Below are 21,511 nucleotides of genomic sequence, written 5' to 3'. Positions count from 1 at the left end.
GGGTAAGAACCAAGAACAGAGCCCTGGGAACTCCAACATTTAAAGGCCTGTAGAGGAGAGAGGCTGCCAAAACGTCCAAAAAGGAACAGCCAGCAAAGTTGGAGGACACCAGACAAAGATAGAAAACACCTAGAAAATAAACTTTTTTCAGGAATCATGGAGTGGTCAAGAGTTACAAATGCTACTGAGAGGTTGAGTAAAATGAGGACAGAGAACTGATCATTGGTTTAGGTAAAATCTAAATAACTCGTGATCTCGTTAAGATAGTTACATAGAGGGTAACTGAAGCACAACTGAATTGAATTTACTTTACCTCTTTTGCTGAGACAAAAACTAAAACTGCTTATAGTGTTGGCACATGACAAGAACTCAACAAATTTTAACTACTGTACATTTGTGAATGAATGAGTTACTTTTTTATACTTTTTCCCCATATGGCACAGAGAACTCATAACCATCTTCCTATAGGTTTTGGGATGCTTCCCTCTGGTAACTTATACTGGTGCAAAAAAAAAAAAAAAAAGAGAAAAGAAAAAGAAAAAGGAAAAAGAAAAAAAGAAAAGAAGTGACAGAGAGAAGGAGAGAGAATCCCAAGCAGGCTCTATGCTGTCAGCACAGAGCCGGATGTGGGGCTCGATCTAATGAACCATGAATGACGACCTAAGGTGAAATCAAGAGGTGGATGCTTAACTGACTGAGCCACCCAGGCACCCCTCACTAAATGAAATTTTAAAAGTAATAAAACACAGTACAAACAGAATTTTTAATAATAGATTTTAAAGAATGATGAGGAAACTAAATCTTTCTATGGAGAGCCACGTAGCCTATTTGGGGAAAAAAAAAATTCAGCAAAGAAATAGAGAAAGACACCAATTCATTTCTTTATGAGATTCTATTATCTTTTAACTTGTTCTAGGGACAGCAAGAGAGATTGGATTACTGGATTATGACACTCTACACTGCTTTGCTAATCATGAATTAGAGAATGTATAGAGACACCACTTAGAGGTGATGGTTAAACAACATGAGTACTGTAGAAATTAGTAAAATTGATTATTGTATATTTGTTTTATACCTTCTCTTTGATGCTATTCAGAAGTGCTGGGAGCTTTAAAAGAAATCTACTACTAAGAATAAGGCTCTTTTTCATAAAGGAAATTATGTCTAATGAACACATTATATCCCATTTTATTAATGTGATATCATTTTATTCACATGAGTTTATTTTTGCTGATGATAAACCAAAATATGATCCAAAACATATTTAAGAGTGTTTACCCTGCCTATAAATGGACACACACACACACACACACACACGCTCCATAAAGGAAATACATAAATTTATATATTTATATAAATATATATTCCTATTTATAATATAGAATGCTAAAGCAAGTTTCCTGGAAGGCTGCAAATACTGATATTTTTTAAGTGCATCAAACATAACCATATATGTGGACTTTTAAAATGGTTCAGAGTTCCTGATATCCTCCTTTAGAATTCCAAATTTGCCTTTAACCTAACATTTGTATTTCAGTAAAATTACTGAGTAAATGATATTCTGACTTGAATTCTATCTTCAGTATATGTCTCTCTTTTAACTATATTTCTGCACTGTTCTCTAATTTACCAGATACTTACAAACATCTCTTTCTGATTTAAGGATTTTAAAGTTACTCATTCATTCACAAATATATATTAATTAAAGTTGTTTGGTTCTAGACTAGAAAGTAAAAATACTGCATTTGTTTTAGAGATGATAAAAGTTACACCATTGAGTAATTTCTTTGATACATCTAGCTGGTGAGCACTAGCATCACAAATGGAGTCTTAGGGTTTTAATGTGAATGCATTGTAAACAGAAATCACTACTATTATATACTATTTTTGGAAAGCCTATTGTATGTGAACGCTATACCACGTATGAAGAATTCATTAGTGAGCAAGAGAGACAAAATTCCTACTCTGATGAGTTTACAATCTGTTCCACTATCTTTTCTCCTCTATGATCTTGTTTTATTATTTTACTAATGATTCAGTAGTGTCACTAACATCTACCTATTTTTCTCTCTAAAACTAATATTAAGAATTCAGTAAATTCTGGGAATCTAGGAAAGAGTTGCCTAATCCTTGAAAAAAATATAGACAATTAGGCAAGATTTAAGATTTCTTACATACTATAGCTCTTTGAAATTTTATTTTCAGAAGTTTATTTTATTCTTATATAGATACTTGTCAAAAAGAAAAATGTTTAGAAAACAGCAAAGACTCAAGGAAGATGGCAGAGTAAGAGCATCCTAAGCTCCCTTTGACCCATGAACACACTAAAGTAAAAGCTACCTTTATGCATTCTGGAAATGACCTGAATATAGGCAGAACAGATCGTCTACAGCTAATAATGGTGAGAAAAATCACACTAAAAAGGCTAGGAGGTCAGAGACTCAGATGCAGCCTAAACCCTCAGTGTGAGTAACCACAAATGGGTTCCCTTTCCACAAGGAAAAGGGAGGGGATCAGACCACACAGAGGCACCTCTGGCACTGGGGACCCACATTGGGAAGATGAGTGCCCTTAACATCTACTTTTGAAAACCAGAGGGTGTTAACTAACAGAGCTTTAAAAATCAGCTAGGCTTAACTCTGGAAAGGTCATAGGAAATGAAGTACTTACCCTTAAAGAGTCAGCATACTAAATAACTCAGCCCCGGATGCAACACAGAAGCAGAAGTTTGAAAAGTGCCTAGGCTATATGTGAAGGAGATTTATTAACTGATCTTAAACAGGTTCCAAATGGGCAGGGATCTGAAACAGATTTCACTGGGAATAAAATGCTAGGGAGCCACATTTCTCTTCCCTCCCCCGTCCCAGCCTAGAGAGCCAGAGGCTTGCAGGAGCCAGATCTAACATTTTCGATCTACCTTGCTAGCACAGTGTGCCCCACTCCAGCATTTCTTTGTGGACCCAAACCATCTAAACAGCCCATCTAGGGAGGTATTCTTCCAAAGCAACTCATGAACTGCCATAACAGGCAGGTAGGCTCAGCCAGCAGAGGCACCACACAAAGTGACTCCTATTCTAGGGAAGAGAGGAGACAACCCCACAAAATAGTGCACCCACAGTTCCTACAGCTGTGCCTCTTAGCTGGCTGTGCAGGGAGCAAGCCCTGCTCTTTGGTGTGACTGCAGCTATGACAGTTAGGCTAATTGCCAGCTCTGCCCACCAACTAGTCTTCAGTGGCCTCTGCCATTCCTGTCAACATCAATGGGAGGCAACTCTGTCCAGTGCACCCACAACAGGCAGTGCTGTGCACTCACAACATTGCAGTTGGTTCGGTTAAAGGTAAAAATACAAATCAGCCTCAAAAGTAAGGTACCTGTAGTCCACACTGGGGATACTCCAGAGTGCCTGCTTCTGGTGACTTGGGGCAGGGGATTGTACTATATGACACTACAGGACCGCTTGTACACAAGGCCACCACTTCCAAGACCGGGACATGTAGCTATCCTACCTAACATATAGCAACACAGAGAGTTTGACAAAAGAAGAGACAGAGGAATATGTCCTGAATGAAATAAGACAAGATCACAGTAAAAGTGCTAAATAAAATAGAAGTAAGCAATATGCCTGAAAAGAATTCAAAGTAATGGTCATAAAGATATCCACTGGACTTGAGAAAACATTGGGTGAACTCTGTGAGAAATTCAAAAAAGGAGTTAGAAAATATTAAAAAGAACCAATCAGAGCTGAATAACTCAGCAGCTAAAATGAAACATACACTAGAGGGAATCAACAGATTAGAAGATATAGAACAAAGAAGCAGCAATCTGAAAGACAGGACAATGGAAAGCAATCAAGTTGAATGGCTAAAAGAAAAAATAAATAAATGAGAATAGGTTAAGGGAACTCAGTGACATGGTCAAGTATAATAACATTTGCATTATAGGGATCCTAGACAGAGAAGAGAAAGAAAAGGGAGCAGAAAACTTATTTCAAGAAATAATTGCTGAAAACTTTCCTAATCAGGGAAAGGACAGACATCTGGGTTCAAGAAACACAGAGAGACTCCAACAAGAGTAACCTCAGGATATCTATGCCAAGACAGGAAAGAATTAAAATGACAAGGGAAGGGGTACCTGGGGGGCTCAATTGGTTAAGAATTAAAACGGCAAGGGGCACCTGGATGGCTCAGTCAGTTAAATATCCAACTTTGGCTCAGGTCATAATCTCAACAGTTTGTGGGTTTGAGCCCCTTGTCCAGCTCTGTGTTGATAGCTCAGAGCCTGGAATCTGCTTCGGATTCTATGTCTCCCTCTTTCTCTGCCCCTCCCCCCCCGCTTGCTTTCTTTCTGTCTCTCTGTCTCAAAAATAATAAACATTAAAAAAAATTAAATAAGACTTAAAATGTCAAAACATAGAGAACTGAGGGTTGATGGAAGGAAGGTGGGTAGGGGATGGGCTAAATTGTGATGGGTATTATGGAGGGAACCTGTGTTGAGCACTGGGTGTTTTATCTAAGGTATGAATCGTTAAATTCAACTCCAAAAGCAATATTACACTATATATTAACTAACCAGAATTTAAATAAAAAATTGAAAAAATAAAATGGCAAAATGTACTGATAAAGAGAGAATTTTAAAAGCAGCAGGTGGAAACAGTAACACACAAAGGAAACCCCATAGGGCTATCAGCTGATTTTTCAGAAAAAGCTAGGCATGCCTGATGGGAATGGCATGTTATTTTCAAAGTGCTGAAAGCAAAAAAGTCTACAACCTAGAATACTCAGCAAGGTTATCACTCAAAACAGGAGAGAAATTTTCCCAAAAAATAAAAGTTAAAGGAGTTCTTCACTGCTACACTAGCCTTGTGAGAAATGTTAAAGGGTATTACTTAAGAGAGGGAAAAGACCGTAAGTAGAAATAAAATTATTTTTAAAAATTGCACAGGTAAAAGCAAACCTATACTAAAGGTAGAAGGTTAATCATTTATAAATCCATTATGGAAGTTAAAATATCAAACTAGTGAAATCAATAATATCAACCAACATTACTGAAGGAATAAACAAAAAAAGGAAAATATGTCAGATAAATAAAATTTGGACAGGGGTGTAAAAATATCATGCTTTTAGAATGGGTTTGAATTTAAGCAACCATCAGCTTTGTGAAAAAAATTTTAGTATTTATTTTTATTTTTTGATAGAGAGACAGAGCATGAGCAGGTGAGAGGCAGAGAAAGAGGGAGACAGAATCTCAAATAGTCTCGAGGCTCAGAGCTGTCAGCACAGAGCCCAAGGCAGGGCTCGAACCCACAAACCTTGAGATCATGACCTGAGCCGAAGTTAGACCCTCAACCAAATGAGCCACACAGGGGCCTCTAAGCAACCATCAGCTTAATATAGACTACTACACACATAAGATGTTATATATGAGTCTAATGGTAACTGCAAATCAAAAACGTACCATACCAAAAAAAAATAAAAAAAAAAAAGAGAGAGAGAGAGAGAAAGAGAAAGGAGTCCAAGCATATTACTAAAAAAAAAAAGCCATCAAATCACAAGGGAGGAGAGAAGGAGAACTACAAAAACAATTAGAAAATTAATGACAAAATGGCACTTAGTACATATCAATAATTGCTTTAAATACAAATGGACTAAATGCTTCAACCAAAAGATAAACAATGACTAATGGATTAAAAAAAACAAGCAAAAACCAAACAACAACACAACAACAATTTATATCTTGCCTATAATACATTCATTTCAGATCCAAGCCCCACACAGACTTAATATGAAAGGATGAGAAAAAAATATATACTGAAAATGGAAGTGGGGGGGGAAGTCTGGGGTTGCATACTTTTATCCCACAAAACAGACTTTAAAACAAAGACTGCAGCAAGAGACAAAGAAGGGCATAAATCAATCAACAAGAGGAATCAATCCAACAAGAGGATATAACAATTGTAAATATCCCTGTACCAAACATAGGAGACCAAAACAAGGCAATACTAAAGGGAGAAAGTGACAGTAATATTATAATAATAATAGACTTTAACACCCAATTTACATCAATAGATAGATCCAGACACAAAATCAACAAGGAAATAATGGCTTTGAGTGACATATGAGACCAGATAAACCTAACAGATATACACTGAACATTCCATTCAAAAGTAGCAGATGTGTTACAAAGCTATAATCATCAAGATAGTATGGTACTGTCACAAAAACAGACACATAAATCAATGGAACAGAATAAAGAAAGAAGAAATGGACAAACAAATATATGGTCAACTAATCTTTGACAAAGCAGAAAAGAACATCCAATGGAAAAAAGACAGTCTCTTCAGCAAATGGTGCTGGAGAACTGGACAGCAACATACAGAAGAACGAAACTGGTTTAGTTTCTTACACCATCCACAAAAATTCAAAATGGATGAGAGATCTAAATGTGAGACAGGAAACCATCAAAATCCTAGAGGAGAAAAGAGGCAACAACTTCTTTGATCGCAAAGAGAGATCAAAGCAGCAACTTGTTACTAGACGTGTCTCAGGAGGCAAGGGAAAGAAGCAAATATGGATAATTTGGACCTCATCAAGATAAAAAACCTTCTGCACAGTGAAGGAAACAATCAACAAAACTAAAAGGCAACCTTTGGAATAGAAGATATGTGCAAATGACATATCTGATAAAGAGTTAGTATCCAAAATCTATCAGGAACTTATGAAACTCAACACCCAAAAAACAAATCAGTAGAGAAATGGGCAGATGACATGAATAGACACTTTTCCAAAGAAGACATCCAGAAGGCTCATAGACATATGAAAAGATGCCCAACATCATTCATCATCAGGGAAATATAAATCAAAACCATAATGAGATACCACCTCACACCTGTCAGAATGGTTAAAATTAACACCTCAGTAAACAACAGATGTTGGCGAGAATACAGAGAAAGGTGAACCCTTTTGCACTCTTGGTGGGAATGCAAAGTGGTGCAGCCACCCTGGAAAACAGTGTGGAGTTTCTTCAAAAAATTAAAAATAGAATTACCCCATGACTCAGCAATTGCACAAAGGATACAAAAATGCCGATTCAAAGGTGCACATGTTCCCCAATATTTATAGCAGCACTATCAACAATAGCCAAATTCTAGAAAGAGCCCATAAGTCCACTGGCTGATGGTGTGTGTGTATATATATATGTATGTGTGTATGTATACACACATACATATATATATACACACACACCACATCTTCTTTATACACACACACACACACAATGTATACATACAATGTATATATACGATGTATACATACAATGTATACATATGATGTATACACACACACATACATACAATGGTTTACTACTTGGTAATTAAAAAGAATGAAATTCTGCTAATTGCAAAGATAGAGTGTATTATGCTAAGTAAAATCAGGCAGAGAAAGACAAATATCGTATGATTTCACTCATATGTGGCATTTAAGAAACACAAAAGATGAACATAGGGGAAGGGAAGAAAAAATTAGATAAAAACAGAGATGGAAGCAAGCCATAAGAGACTAAAATACAGGGAACAGACTGGGGATTACTAGAGGGAAGGTAGTTGGGGGTTGTACTAAATGGGTAATGGACATTAAGGAGGGCACTTGTTGAGATGAGCACTAGTATAATATTTAAATGATGAATCACTGGGTTCTACTGCTGAAACCAATACTACCTGTATGTTAACTAACTTTAATTTAAAAAAATAGAATAGACCTTGTTTTCAAGTGCACATGGAACATTCTCCACTACAGATCACTTAAAGTTGCAAAACAAAAAAAAACAACAAAAAACCCTCAATAAATTTAGTAAGATTGACATATCAAGCATTTTCCCACATACAGTAATATGAAACTAGAAATTAATTATAAGAAAAAGCTGGAAAAAAACACCAACACATGGAGGCTAAACAACATATTACTAAACAACCAATGGGCAAACCAAGAAACCAAAGAGGAAATAAAAAATACATGGAGAAAAATTCTGGAAAATGACAACACATTGGTCTAAAATCTTTGGGATGGGGGTGCCTGGGTGGCTCAGTCGGTTAAGGGTCTGACTTTGGCTCAGGTCATGATCTCACAGTCTGTGAGTTCGAGTCCCACGTCGGCCTCTGTGTTGACAGCTCAGAGCCTGGAGCCTGTTTCAGATTCTGTGTTTCCCTCTCTCTTTGACCCTCCCCTGTTCATTCTCTGTCTCTCTCTGTCTCAAAAATAAATAAACGTTAAAAAAATTTTTTTAAATCTTTGGGATGAAACTAAAGTGCGTGTATATTTTTTCTTTTTTGAATATAATTTATAGTCAAGTTAGCTAACATACAGTATATACAGTGTACTCTTCGGCTCAGGAGTAAATTTCTGTGATTCATTATTTACATACATCACCCAGTGTTCATCCCAACAAATGCCCTCCTCAATGCCCACCACCCATTGTCTCAACCCCCCCCAAAACCCTATACCCATCAACACCCAGTTTGTTCTCTGTATTTAAGAGTCTCTGATGGTTTCCTCCCCTTCTGTTTATAACAATTTTTTTCCTTGCCTTTCCCCATGATCTTCTGTTAAGTTTCTCAAACACTCAGTGATGAAAAAGAATGAAATCTTGTCATTTGTAACAATGTGGATGGAACTGTAGGGTATTATGCTAAGTGAAATAAGTCAGAGAAAGACAGATATTGTATGTTCTCACTCATATGTGGTATTTGAAAAACTTAACTGAATTGCTTCTAAGAGGTCAGTTCATAGCAATACAGCACAGCCTCAAATAAGAAAAATCTCAACTGAACTACCTAACCTTACACATAAAGGAGGTAGAAAAAGGAGATAGAAAACCCAAACCAGTAGACGAATGGAAATAATAAAGATTAGAGCAGAAGTAAATGACATAGACACTATAAAAGAATAGACCAGATCATGAAGCCAGGAGCATGCTCTTAGAAAAGAACAAAATTGGTAAAGCTTTAGCCATATTAAAAAAAAAAGCCTCAAAAACACAAAATCAGAAATGAAAGAGAAGAAATAACAACTGAAACCATAGAGGTACAAAGGATTATAAAACAATATTATGAAAACATATATACCAAAAAAATTGAACAACCTAGAATAAATGCATAAATTCCTAGAAAGATATAAATTATCAAAACTGAATCAGGAAGAAATAGAAAACTTGAATAGACCAATTACTAGCAATGAAATTGAATCAATAATCAAAAAACTCCCAACAAACAGAAGTCCAGGATTGAATAGCTTCACAGGAGAATTCTGCCAAACATTAAAAGAAGAGTTAATAACAATTCTTTTCAAATTATTGCAAAAAAAGAAGAGGAGGGAAAGCTTCCAAATTCATTCTAAGAGGCCTACATTACCCTTATATCAAAACCTGATAAAGACACTACAAAAAAAAAAGAGAATTATAGGTCATCTCTGAAGAACATGGATGCAAAAATCATCAACAAAATATTAGCAAACCAAATCCTACAATATATTTAAAAATTCATTCACCAATATCAAGTGGGATTTATTCCTGGGATACAAAGATGATTCACTATTTACAAATCAATCAATATGATACATCACATTAACAAGAGAAAGGATAAAAACCATATTATCACTTCAATAGATACAGAAAAAGCATTTGACAAAATACAACATCCAGTCGTGACAAAAACCCTCAACAAAGTAGGTTTAGAGGAAACATATTTCAACATAATAAAGGCCATATATGAAAAACCCACAGCTGGCATCATACTCAATAGTGAAAAGTGAAAGATTTTCTTCTAATATCAGGAACAAGACAAGGAGGTCCACTCTCACCACTTTTATTCAACACAGTACTGGGAGTCCTAGCTGTAGCAATCATACAAGAGAAAGGAATAAAAGGCATCCAAATTGGTAAGGAAGAAGTGAAACACTATTTTCAAATGACATGATAGTATATATAGAAGACTCTAAAGACTCGATCACAGAAACTATGAGAAATTGTAAATGAATTCAGTCAGGTTTCAGGATACAAAATTAATATACAAAAATCTGCTACATGTCTATACACTAATAATAAAGTAGAAGAAATAGAAATTAAGAAATCCCAATTTACAGTTACACCAAAAATAATAAAATACTTAGGAATAAACTTAAAAGACCTATATTCTGAAAACTATAGAACATTCACGAAAGAAATTGAAGACAGCACAATGGAGAGATATTCTATGCTCATATATTGAAAGAACAAAGAGTGTTAAAATTTCTGTTGTACCTAGAGCTAACTACAGATTTAATGCAACTCCTACCAAAATACCAATAGCATTTTTCACAGAACTAGCACAAATAATCCTAAAATTTTTATGAAACCACAAAAGACCTTGGATAGCCAAAACAATCTTGAAAAAGAAAAAACAAAGCTAGAGGTATTAGAATCCCAGAGTTCAGAATATACTACAAAGTGTAGTAATTAAAACAGCATGATATTGGCATAAACACAGTCACATAGATCAATATAACAGGATTGAAAGCCCAGAAAGAAAACTCTGATTATATGGCCAATTCATTTATGAAAAGGAGGCAAAAATACCCAATGGGGAAAAGACAGTCTCTTCAACAAATAGTGCTACATGCAAGACAATGAAATGTCTGAAACGCTTTTTTACACCATACCAAAAACAACAACAACAACAACAACAACAACAACAACAACAACAACAACCTCCAAATAGATAAAGCCCTAAATGTGACTCCCGAAGCCATAAAAATCTTAGAAGAGTACACAGGCAGTTATGTCTCTGATAAGCTTTAGCAACATTCTCTAGATATGTCCCCTGAGGTAAAGGAAACAAAAGCAAAAATAAACTACTGGAACTAGACCAAAAAAATATTCTGCACAGAGAAGGAGACCATCAACAAAACTAGAACACAACCTACTAAATGGGAGGAGATATTTTCAAATGATATCTGATAAAGGGTTAGTATCCAAAATATATAAAAAATTTATCAACTTAACACCAGCAACAGATACTTCTCCAAAAAAGACAGATGTCCCACAGACACATGAAAAGATGCTCAATATCACTGACCATCAGGGAAATCCAAATCAAAAGTACAGTGAGGTATCACCTCATATCTCACACCAGTGACAATGGCTAGAATCAAAGGGAGAAGACATAACAATTATTGGTGAGGATGTGGAGAAAAGGGAACCCGTGTGCATTTGTAGGAATTTAAATTAGTACAACTACTGTGGAAAACAATATGAAGGTTCCTCGAAAAATTAAAAATAGATATATCATCAGTAATTCCACTACTGCATATTTACCCCCCCAAATAAAAATACTACTTTGAAAAGATTTATGTACCCCCTTGGTGTTTGCAGCATTATTTACAATAGGAAAGACATGAAAGCAACCCAAGTGACCAATGATAAATGAATGGATACAGAAGATGTGGTACATATATTCAGTGGAATAGTAGACATAAAAAAAAAATAATGAGATTTTTGACATTTTTGACGACAAGGATGTCCCTAGAGAGTGTTATGCTGAGTACAGTAAGTCAGAGAAAGACAAATAGCATATGTTTTTATTTGTATGTCAAATCTAAATATATCAAAACAAACAGACAGACTCAAATACAGAGAACAAAATGGTGGTTGCCAGAGAAGATGTGGGGGAGGGAGGTGCACGAAGTAAAGAGTATTAAGAAGTACAAACCTCCAGTTATAAAATAGGTCATAGAAATAAAAAGTGTAGCTTGGGGAATATAGTCAATAGTATTTTAATAATGTTTTATTGTGGCAGATGGTGACTCCACTTATTGTTTTGAACACTGAGTAATGCACAGAATTGTTGAATCATTAAGATGTATACCTGAAACTAATATAACATTGTATGTTAATTATACATGAATTAATGAATGAAAGAATGACTATAATTTGTGCTTTGAGTTTTATGAAGTCTTTCTTATACTGCACTAGAAAGGTATTCTCCTATACCACCATAATTTTTACCACTTAGACTCATCTCTTTCATCCTTTTGAGTTCACATTGTATATGGTGTTAGGCAAGAGTCCACTCCTTTTTCCCCATCTTCATATGATGAGACTCCATATGATTTTCTTAACACAGCATACTAAACTATTTCTCCTTTCCCTAGTAACGTGTGCACAATTTCTCATGTAAAAAATTCTATATTTTTTAATTTGAGATTTATTCTTATTTGAACCAAAATCTCAGGTAGATCCTGTTACTTTTTACATGTGTATAGTCATATCATCCATCAATTAAAGTTTTTTTCTTTTCATTTCTAATATTTATTCTCTTGCTTCTTCAAATATTATGTTACAGAGCAGTGTTAATAGGACAATTATCTATATTTCTTAAAGAAATCCACCCAGACTTCATCTGTTAAGCTTTAATATTAGATAGAGGTTTTCTAACATAGCCTTAACCAAATAAAAAATAAAAAAGATGTGTTCCATCCTAATGTTCTGAGTTTATTTTTAATCATAAAGAGTCATCAAATTTCATCACATCGCTCTTTCTACTTATATTGAATAAACGTATGATATTTTTAGTTAAGTATTACAATAAAATATATTCATAGGTTTTCAATGCTGAACCACCCTTGTATTCCTGAGATCAAATTTATTGATCTGGTTATATTTTAAATATGCCATTTGATATTTTATTTTGAAATTGTTCATCAGTGTTTATTAAACATAATGAGTTTATCACTTTCTTTGCATGCAATCTCCTAATCCATTTTAAAATCAAGGTTATACTAGTTTCACTAACACAGCATACTTTTGTGATTTTAGAATTTATTTCAGCTTAACGTATTTTACTTTCTTAGAAAAATTGAAATACACATTGAGGAAAACAATGATCTCATAATGTATTATGCTTTGGATTTTCATGTTTCTCATCAATACAGAAAATATGTCATTATACCATTTATTTTGAGCAATTCTTTTTCATAACAATTTATATATTGCTTATGAAACTGATATTTAAGAAGAAATTTCATACTCATAACTTTCTTCTACACATTTTGCAACAAACTTTAAAAGAAAATTAATTTTTAAATGGGTATTTACTTAGATCTAGTGCTAAGACAATAATTACATGAGGTACTGAAAAGGCACTATAAATGCACAATGGACATCATTCCCTATACTAAAGCTACCAGTTGTATAAGAAAGCCCATTGCTTAAAGAAAAAAAAACAAAAAACAAAAAAACAAAAAACAAAAAACCTTAGGAGAAGTCAGGGATGATTTCAAGCCAGTTCCTTAATGATTACTGTTTAAGTAGCATCTCAAATAAAAAGTTAAAAATTAGAATTTTTCTATTTGTAAATTTCAACGTCAGATTTTATTTTTAAGGATCCTTTTATTACTGAATTATTTAGAATTAGCTAGGGCAAAAATAAAAGCAAAAGAACAAAACTAAAGAAAAGTAACTAAAGCAACTTCTTTTGCTAAAATAACTAAAGAAGCACATACCTACAGCTCAAGGGTAGACTTTTTGAAATCTTATAGCTTTCAGTTCATTTAAGTTGCCAAATTGAAGTATTCTTGGAGGGTATTTTCTTTCCCAAGAGGTTTTCAGAAGATCTCTTGGTCAACATTTTTAAATAAATAGCAGGATACTTATCACAGGTTGTGTACAAACAGATGTTTCTGCATAGAAGTTCCATTAAGTAAGCAAGTATTTGTTGATTTTTGCTACTCTATGTGATGCATGGTATTATGTACTGTAAATTCAATAATAAATAAGACAGACTTTTTGTTCTCATTAAACTCAGTGTGTACTATGGGAATCAGACAAGTAAAAAGACATTTAAACATGTGAAAAAAAGAGTACTTTTGACCACATTGTATAAGCTTATATTATTTCTAATAGAATTGGAAAAATAGAGGAAAGGAGGGCATGCTTTTGTTCTTTAAGACCAAAGACTGGATGGGATGCCTGGGTGGCTCATTCGGTTAAGTATTCAACTTGTGATTACATGTCAAGTCATGATCTCATGGTTCATGAATTTGAGTCCCACATGAGACTCTGTGCTGTCAGCAGAGATTCTCACTCTCTCTCTGCCCCTCCCCACCCTCTCAAAATATATAAACATAAAAAGACCACAGACTGGAAGTTGCAAATATAATTTTCACCACAAAATTTCGTTACAGTATTATTGGTAAAAGTGAAATGTTAAAATTGATATGTATATTGTGGTACATTTATGTGATAGGTAGCTGTAAAAAAAATCAATAAGCTGTTCCTAAATGTATCAGCATAGATAGTTCTCGAAAAAGTAATGAGCTTTAAAAATTGCAGAATCCCTACCAAACGACACTTAGGCTGCCTGGTTCTGGAATTAACATATGTAACCACACCATGGTATGGCATATTTATATAATGTAGTATATAAGAGATTGATGGAGATATACATGGTACTACAAATGGATAACAGCCATGTATAATAAATATACACAATGAGGAATCAGAAAGCTAATACCAAATTCATAGCAGAGATTTCCTCACAAGCAAGAGGCAGAATAACTGGATTTGGGAGGGAAACAAAGAAGCCCAAAGCATATATACATGTTTTCTTCAATTTATGATGGGGTTATGTCCCAATGAATCCACCATAAATTAAAATATTATAAATCAAAAATGCCTTTAATACACTTAACCAACCACACATTTCAGGATAGCCTAGCCTACCTTAAATGTGCTCAGAATACTTAAAAATCCTACAGTTAGGCAAAATCACCTAACACAAAGCTCATTTTATACTAAAGTATTGAATGTCTCATGAAATTTGTTGAATAGTGTACTGAAAGTGGAAAACAGAACGGCTGTAGGGGTACAGAATGGTTGAATCAGTTGTTTACCCTTGTGGTCGTGTGGGGGAAGGAGCTGTGGCACACAGCCACTGCCTACCATCGATGAGAGAGGATCATAATATATATTGTTACTTCAAGAAGAGATCAAAATTCAAAAACTCAAGTATGGCTTCCACTGAATGCCTATCACTTTCACACCATCATAAAGTCAAGAAATTGTACACAAAACCATTGTGAGTTGGAGACAATCCGCATGTGATTTTCCGTATAGAGGTAGGTAGGTGGTTGGGTGGGTACATGGTTGGGTAGGTAGATATTCATTCCTAGATATGTTAGGCACAAGTATAAATTTAAGCTCACTTCAGGGAACAAATTATAGTTTTTTTTAAAAAAATACAAACATTTCAAACAGACTTGACAATTTTTGGCCTATCCTTTCCTAGAAGGACATCTATATAAAAAGCCAACCTATAATCTGAAGACTGCCTTAGGAGCATGGAACAACAGCAAGGGGAATTGGATGATCGTAATTAACAATGATTATTACCAAGCTAGAAAATATCCATTTTATTAAAGTTGACATAAGGAGGCCTTCTTTTTGTGGGATGGGTAGAGCAGACTCTTTAAAAAACTCCAAAGCTCAAATTTAAACAGAAAAACATCAATTTGATTATATCAAAGCTGAGAATTTCTTATTAGCGTACACTGTGACAAAGATAAATAAAGATTACAGATTGTGAAAAATCTCTGCAGCATCAAAAGGACTCAGAAACGCCATAATATAGACCAAAAAATACAAAAACTCTGTTTTTAAAAATAGGCACAAGATACAAACAGGTAATTTATAAAAATCGTTACTCAAATAGTTAAAAAACTTATGAGAAGTTTCTTAAACTCATTACTTATTATTAAAGAAATATAATTAGAACATTGGCCTAGTTTCTGGATTGTCTCATGTGTCTCTATGCAAGAGATCAATCACCTATGTCCACACTACAACATTTGAGTTCTTAGTTATGCTAAATTGAAGGACAAACATAGAACTTGGTGATTCAGCCAAGGTGAATGCTTTTCTCTGAGTGTGCAGCCAGCCTTTAGAAAACACACTCTATTTTGTTGTTCTAACTACAGTTACTTTGATTTTTCTCTTAAATCTACTTTCCATTTTTATTCCAATCACTATTTTCACATGATTCTTTAAAAACCCTTTGGAGAGAGAAAGTATGCTTCCACATTTAAATAATCAGAATTATACTGTGTCTAACAACCCTGAAATTCTTGGTTTTTGGTTTCAGGCATTACTTCATCTAAAGAGAACTCAGATAAAAGACAAGTAGCATGAATATTAAAAAATAGGTCTTGATGAAGAAACTAAGACATGAAGAGACTCAGTAGTGCATCCAAGATTACAAAAATAATAAGCAGGAATGCCAGGATTTGAACTCAAGGGTTCTGACATCAGAGACCATGTTCTTGACCACATACTTAGAAGTGGAGTCATTGAAAGAGACTATAAATAGCTAAGTATCATAGTGCTGCTTTTATAGAATGTGTTTTTTATTAATTTATAACCTTATCAACCCTACTCTTTGTCAGGCACAGCATTGAACACTGGGGCTACATTGCAGCCTAATCGGAAAGACAGGCCAAACAGGTATTACATTATTCTGTGCTTAATAAATTCAGCATAATAAGTGCACTGGTGATAACATGTCAATGGTATTATAAGAGCAGAGAGCAGGAATACCTAATATAGGTAGGAGAGATCCTAAAAGCTTTCTGAAGAAATGGCCAGATGAGCTAGAGTTAGTCATGAAGGGGGTTTGAGGAGGTAAAACAACTCCAAACAGGAAAAAAAATGCAGACAAAGTCATCATGGACTTTAGTGTGTTGAATCACAGAATGCAAAATAGAAATGAGGTTAAAATAAGGAAAGATAGAGCTTAGATCTTGGAGGGCCTTTGGATAACGGCAGTGTTCAGACTTAATCCCATAAGTGAATGGGGAGTATAGAGTTATAGATACGAGTCACATAAACACAGATGTATTTTAAATAGTTTGGGTGGCAGGATGGAATCTGATATGAAGGTATGTTAGTCAAAATAAGCCAAGTTATGCTGTGGCAACAAATAAATCTCCAAATCTCAATGAGTTAATGTAGTAAATGATTATTTATTAAATATCCAAAGTCTGAAGCTGGCTGGATAGCCCTCCTCCACCTGATAGCTATACCATTTAGAATGGGTGTATATCAAGGTTACTGCAGCACAGAAGAGAGGGCTGGAGAATACTGCAAGGTATTTTTAAGTGTTGGGACTGGATGGGGTGTTCATCAATTTCTCCCCTATCTCATCATTCAGGACCCTGTGGCATGACCCAATACAACTCCAAGAGGCTTTAGGCAAGCACTTGAGTGTCTACCACAGAATAGAGCACTCCTTTCACTCCTGTTTATAGTAGGCCAAATATACCTATAAATTATCATCATTTGGTTTGAGAAAAAATATTGTTTATTCACTTATTCAATTCACTCAAATGCTTTTCTGAGCACCTACTATGATCTATGAACTCACGTAAGTATCAGGGGGTTCAACCCTGTTCTTGTGGGTAAACCCTTATTTGACTCTCCACTTACACAATTGTATGTGTGCAGGACAGAGTAAGTGGGGTGGAAGGTGTAATATGAGCCAGATCCTATGCCTTATAGGCAATTTTAAGGACTTCAAATTAGACTGAAATGAAGGGACTTTATAACATTGTGTGCAACAGAAGGACATGGTCTGATTTCCTTTTTAAAACAATCATTCTTACTGTTTTATTGAGAATAGAAGATGGTAGGATGCAACCACTGTTCTCTATTAGGAACTTATATAGTAATGCAAATGAGCAATGATGGTGGCTCAGATCAGGATGGAAGGATGGAGCTGGTAAAAGTGGTCAGACTCAGGGCTCCTGTGTGGCTCAGTTAAGTGTCCAACTTCAGCTCATGTCATGATCTCATGGTTCATGGGTTCGAGCCCCCCATCTGGCTCTGTGCTGACAGTGCAGAGCCTGGAGCCTGCTTCACATTCTGTGTCTGTCTGTCTGTCTGTCTCTCTCTGTCCCTCCCCCGCTCAAGCTCTTTTTCTCTCTCTCTCAAAAAGTAAGTAAACATTAAAAAAAAGTGGTCAGATTCTGGAAATACTGTGAAGATAAGGTATTTAGTTTTGAAGATAAAGTCATCAGAATTTTAGGACAATTTAGATGTGTGGTATGAGAAAAAAAGATCTTGAGCTCACGGGAGAAGACCGTTCCAATCAACTAAGGGGAGATAAACCTTAATCATTAAAACTTTTCCAAGATGGCTTCAGAAGGGCTCTAGAGAATATTATTTTTCTAAATTACTCAGATCCAATAGGTACTTCCTTTAGAATTTCAAATGATAACAATGCTTATGGAAAAGTCTTTTTCTTTGATGGAAAACATAGCTCCAAATTTTCTACTTCTCTACATTGATAAGATTTCTTACATTTCTTACATTTCTTACATTTCTTACATTTCTTACATTTCTTACATTCTCTACATTGATAAGATTTCTTATAAATTTTATCTATATAGATCTCTTCACCAAAAAGAATAACTAGACAGTTGGCAAACTATGTAAATGTCTTTGTTTTTAAAGCCAGGTTAGCAAATATTAAGCCATGTTAGATTCATCTTGAGGTGACACTTCATTTACTATTTGTTAGGAGCATGTTTGCTTTATGGGAACCGCCCATATCTCTATATCTCTTAGGAATATAAAACTGTTTATGCTATTTGTGAATTATTATTATTAGTAATATAGTAAGTAGAAAGACACTAAATAAGACATTTTGGTGATATGGTTCATCCACTGGGTATAAATTAGTAGAATAGTATGTCATATTTAAGTTCAATTTTGATGAAGGCAGGAAAGAGGGGAAAAACATTATAGACAAATAGAACAGGATACATAAATGCATGGATATGAAAGAGGATGGACAATTCATGAAAATAATAGAATTTAGGGATCATGAGAGGGGATAGTGTGTATGAAGTTTCAAGGAATACGAAATTGAAGCTGGGAGGTTTGGTAAATTGATTATGAAGTTATGTATGGATAACATACCTGGTGTAACAAAAAGTTTCAATTTTACCTTTTAGTTAAAATAAATACAATGAAGTTGAAAATGTAAAAGTATGGAAGGGCCTTATGGGAGGAAGATGGTAGAAAATAGACAAAGAGAAGCTATGAGAAAGCCACCCAATGGAAAAACACAGTGAGAGACAATTTAATCTTTAAAAATCCCAGAGAACTAAGTTTTTAGACTAGAACACATCTAGCAGGAATAATAAAGTTATGAACAATTATGTGGTTATACATTATTTTCTTACACAATGACAAAGTCCAGCTTTAATTTTTTTCTCCTACTAGGCTAAGGACACCAGAAAGTTTTAATACTATAAGAAGCTCAGCCTGAAACCTAAAATGAAAGAGTCCCACTTTTCTCATTCAATATAATTATCTAGAATTTGCCCCACTCAAGTAACCAAGAAGGTCCAGAGTGATTGCACAATTTCCAGTATCTAGTGGAGTGCCTACTTTCTTCAGGAAAGTGGACAGTAGATACATATTAAAAACTCATCTCCAAACACCAGTTTTATAGAAGTGATAGCAATGCATAAATCATAGTATGCATGATGCCTAGTATGAGGAAAACTTCAACACAACAAAAAGATACATCACATATAAAGAGGGAAGTAATATATATTAAATCACATAACCAACAAAGGATTAGTATCCAGAATATATTTTAGAATTTTTTTTTACAAATTAATAAGTAAAAGACAAGCCCACAGAAAAATCAACAGAGGATCAATAGCTAATTCACAGATAATAAAACTGAAGTGTTCATTGAGCATATGTGAAAATATGCTCAAACTGTCTACTATTAGTGTTTATCTCTGAAGGAAGAGAAAGGGAGGAGAATTCACTTTGGAAAAAGCACAAAGGGAAATGCTGCTTTCTGCAGGTGTAATATTCATTTAATGCCTTTAGACAATAAAGAACAGAGCAAATATTACTAAATGTTAACATTTGGTCATCTAGGTGGTAAGTGTATATATGTTTGGTTTGCTTTCTATATTTTCTTTTGTATTTTTGAAATATTCCTTAATAGTTAATTTACATATAGGATGATTTTACCGTCCTGTTATATGTTTCCCCATCTATCACATTTATTAGGTAAAGTGATAAGGGAGGAAGTTATGTGTTAGAGGAAGAACATAAGAGGTGAGTTGGAATCCTAAATTCTAGTCCCAAATCTGCCACTTGACCACTGCGTGACCTTGAGCAAATCACTTAATTGTTGTGAAACTGATTCCTCATCTGAAAAGCCTAAAACATAGTATCTACCTTTATTACATAAGGTTGTTTTAAGGAGCGAATTATTTCATGTAAATGAAAGTGATGTTCATATGTGAAGAAAAGATTAAGAATTCTCAAAACCCACAGTTAATGTGAAATTAATTGAACATATATTCTCATTTAGTGTCATTCTAAACATATAGAAACAGACATTAGAAACAAAGGAGACATACATCTTTTCTTACCGGATCAATTAGTTGGGAATAGAGTTCATGGCAATTGTCAAAAATATACTTGTATGTAGAATCCAGACACGCCCTAACACAGTCCTTCACCACCATGCTGGCCTTTGGGGGACTTTGCAGCTCCAGAACCTGAGAGACAAATTATTTTCTTAAAGTCAAAAAATATAACATTGTAATCCAGTATCAACAACTCAAATAATCTTCAATAAATGTTTTTAGTTGATATTTCTACATTCAGGAAAAAAGGTTTATTTTAAAACCTTTAAAACCATTTTAGTGTAAATGTTTAATTTTCTCATATGACGATGCAGTGAAAATGAGCATAGTTGTAAATATTCAAATAGAAACACATAGAGGACCAATCACAACATTATTCATCCATTCATTCTTTTCAATCATTCAACATTTATCACCTACTGTGTGCATGACAATAGGATACCCCAGTGAACAAAGGAAGAAAAATCCCTTTCCTCATGGAGCTAAATTCTAGCAGATAATAAAAGAAATCAGTAAAATATATTCCATGATGGTGCACATTGAAAAGTAAAATAAAGCAGAGGAGATAGAAAACGTTTCAGCAGAATAGAACTAACAAAGAGGATGCAACACTAGGTGAATTCAGAGAAGTAAAAGGATGGAGCCAGGGGAAAAATCTATGTACAGACTATTTTAAGAACCTTAACTTTGAGTAAGGTGGGAAGGAATCAGACTCTTTCAGCAGAAGGGCAAAGTGATGTAACTCAACTGTCATTTAAATGGCTTAAGAAAAAAGAATGAATGAATGAACACAACAAACAAACAACTCCCTTAGGCTGCTTTAAGGTAGGCTATGGAAAATGTAGAAAGACCAGGGATGAGAACACTATAGTAATTTAGTCAATATAGTGCTTGGACTATGGTGTTAAGCTAGGAGCTGTTTAATTTGGGAAGGAAGAGCTAACAGGATCTGCTCAATGATTGGATAATTAGTGTGAGAGAAAGAGAGGAGTTAGGACCCCATGGTTCTAGCGTGGATAACTGATACAATGAA

At 34.6% G+C, this 21,511-nt stretch overlaps 1 protein-coding gene across 1 annotated transcript in view; it reads right to left on the bottom strand.

The window, feature by feature from the left end:
* Positions 1-21,511, bottom strand: part of LOC125910388 (protein unc-13 homolog C) — a 339,112-nt gene that overhangs the window by 239,868 nt on the left and 77,733 nt on the right. The window contains exon 10 of the mRNA XM_049614136.1: positions 20,482-20,610. Coding sequence (XP_049470093.1) covers positions 20,482-20,610 — 129 coding nt within the window. The remainder of the gene's footprint in view (positions 1-20,481; positions 20,611-21,511) is intronic.

The sequence above is a fragment of the Panthera uncia genome (assembly GCF_023721935.1).
Source record: "Panthera uncia isolate 11264 chromosome B3 unlocalized genomic scaffold, Puncia_PCG_1.0 HiC_scaffold_1, whole genome shotgun sequence".
Lineage (NCBI taxonomy): Eukaryota > Metazoa > Chordata > Mammalia > Carnivora > Felidae > Panthera > Panthera uncia.
Note: the sequence above shows the minus strand (reverse complement) of the source record. Positions and strands in the feature narration are given on the sequence as shown.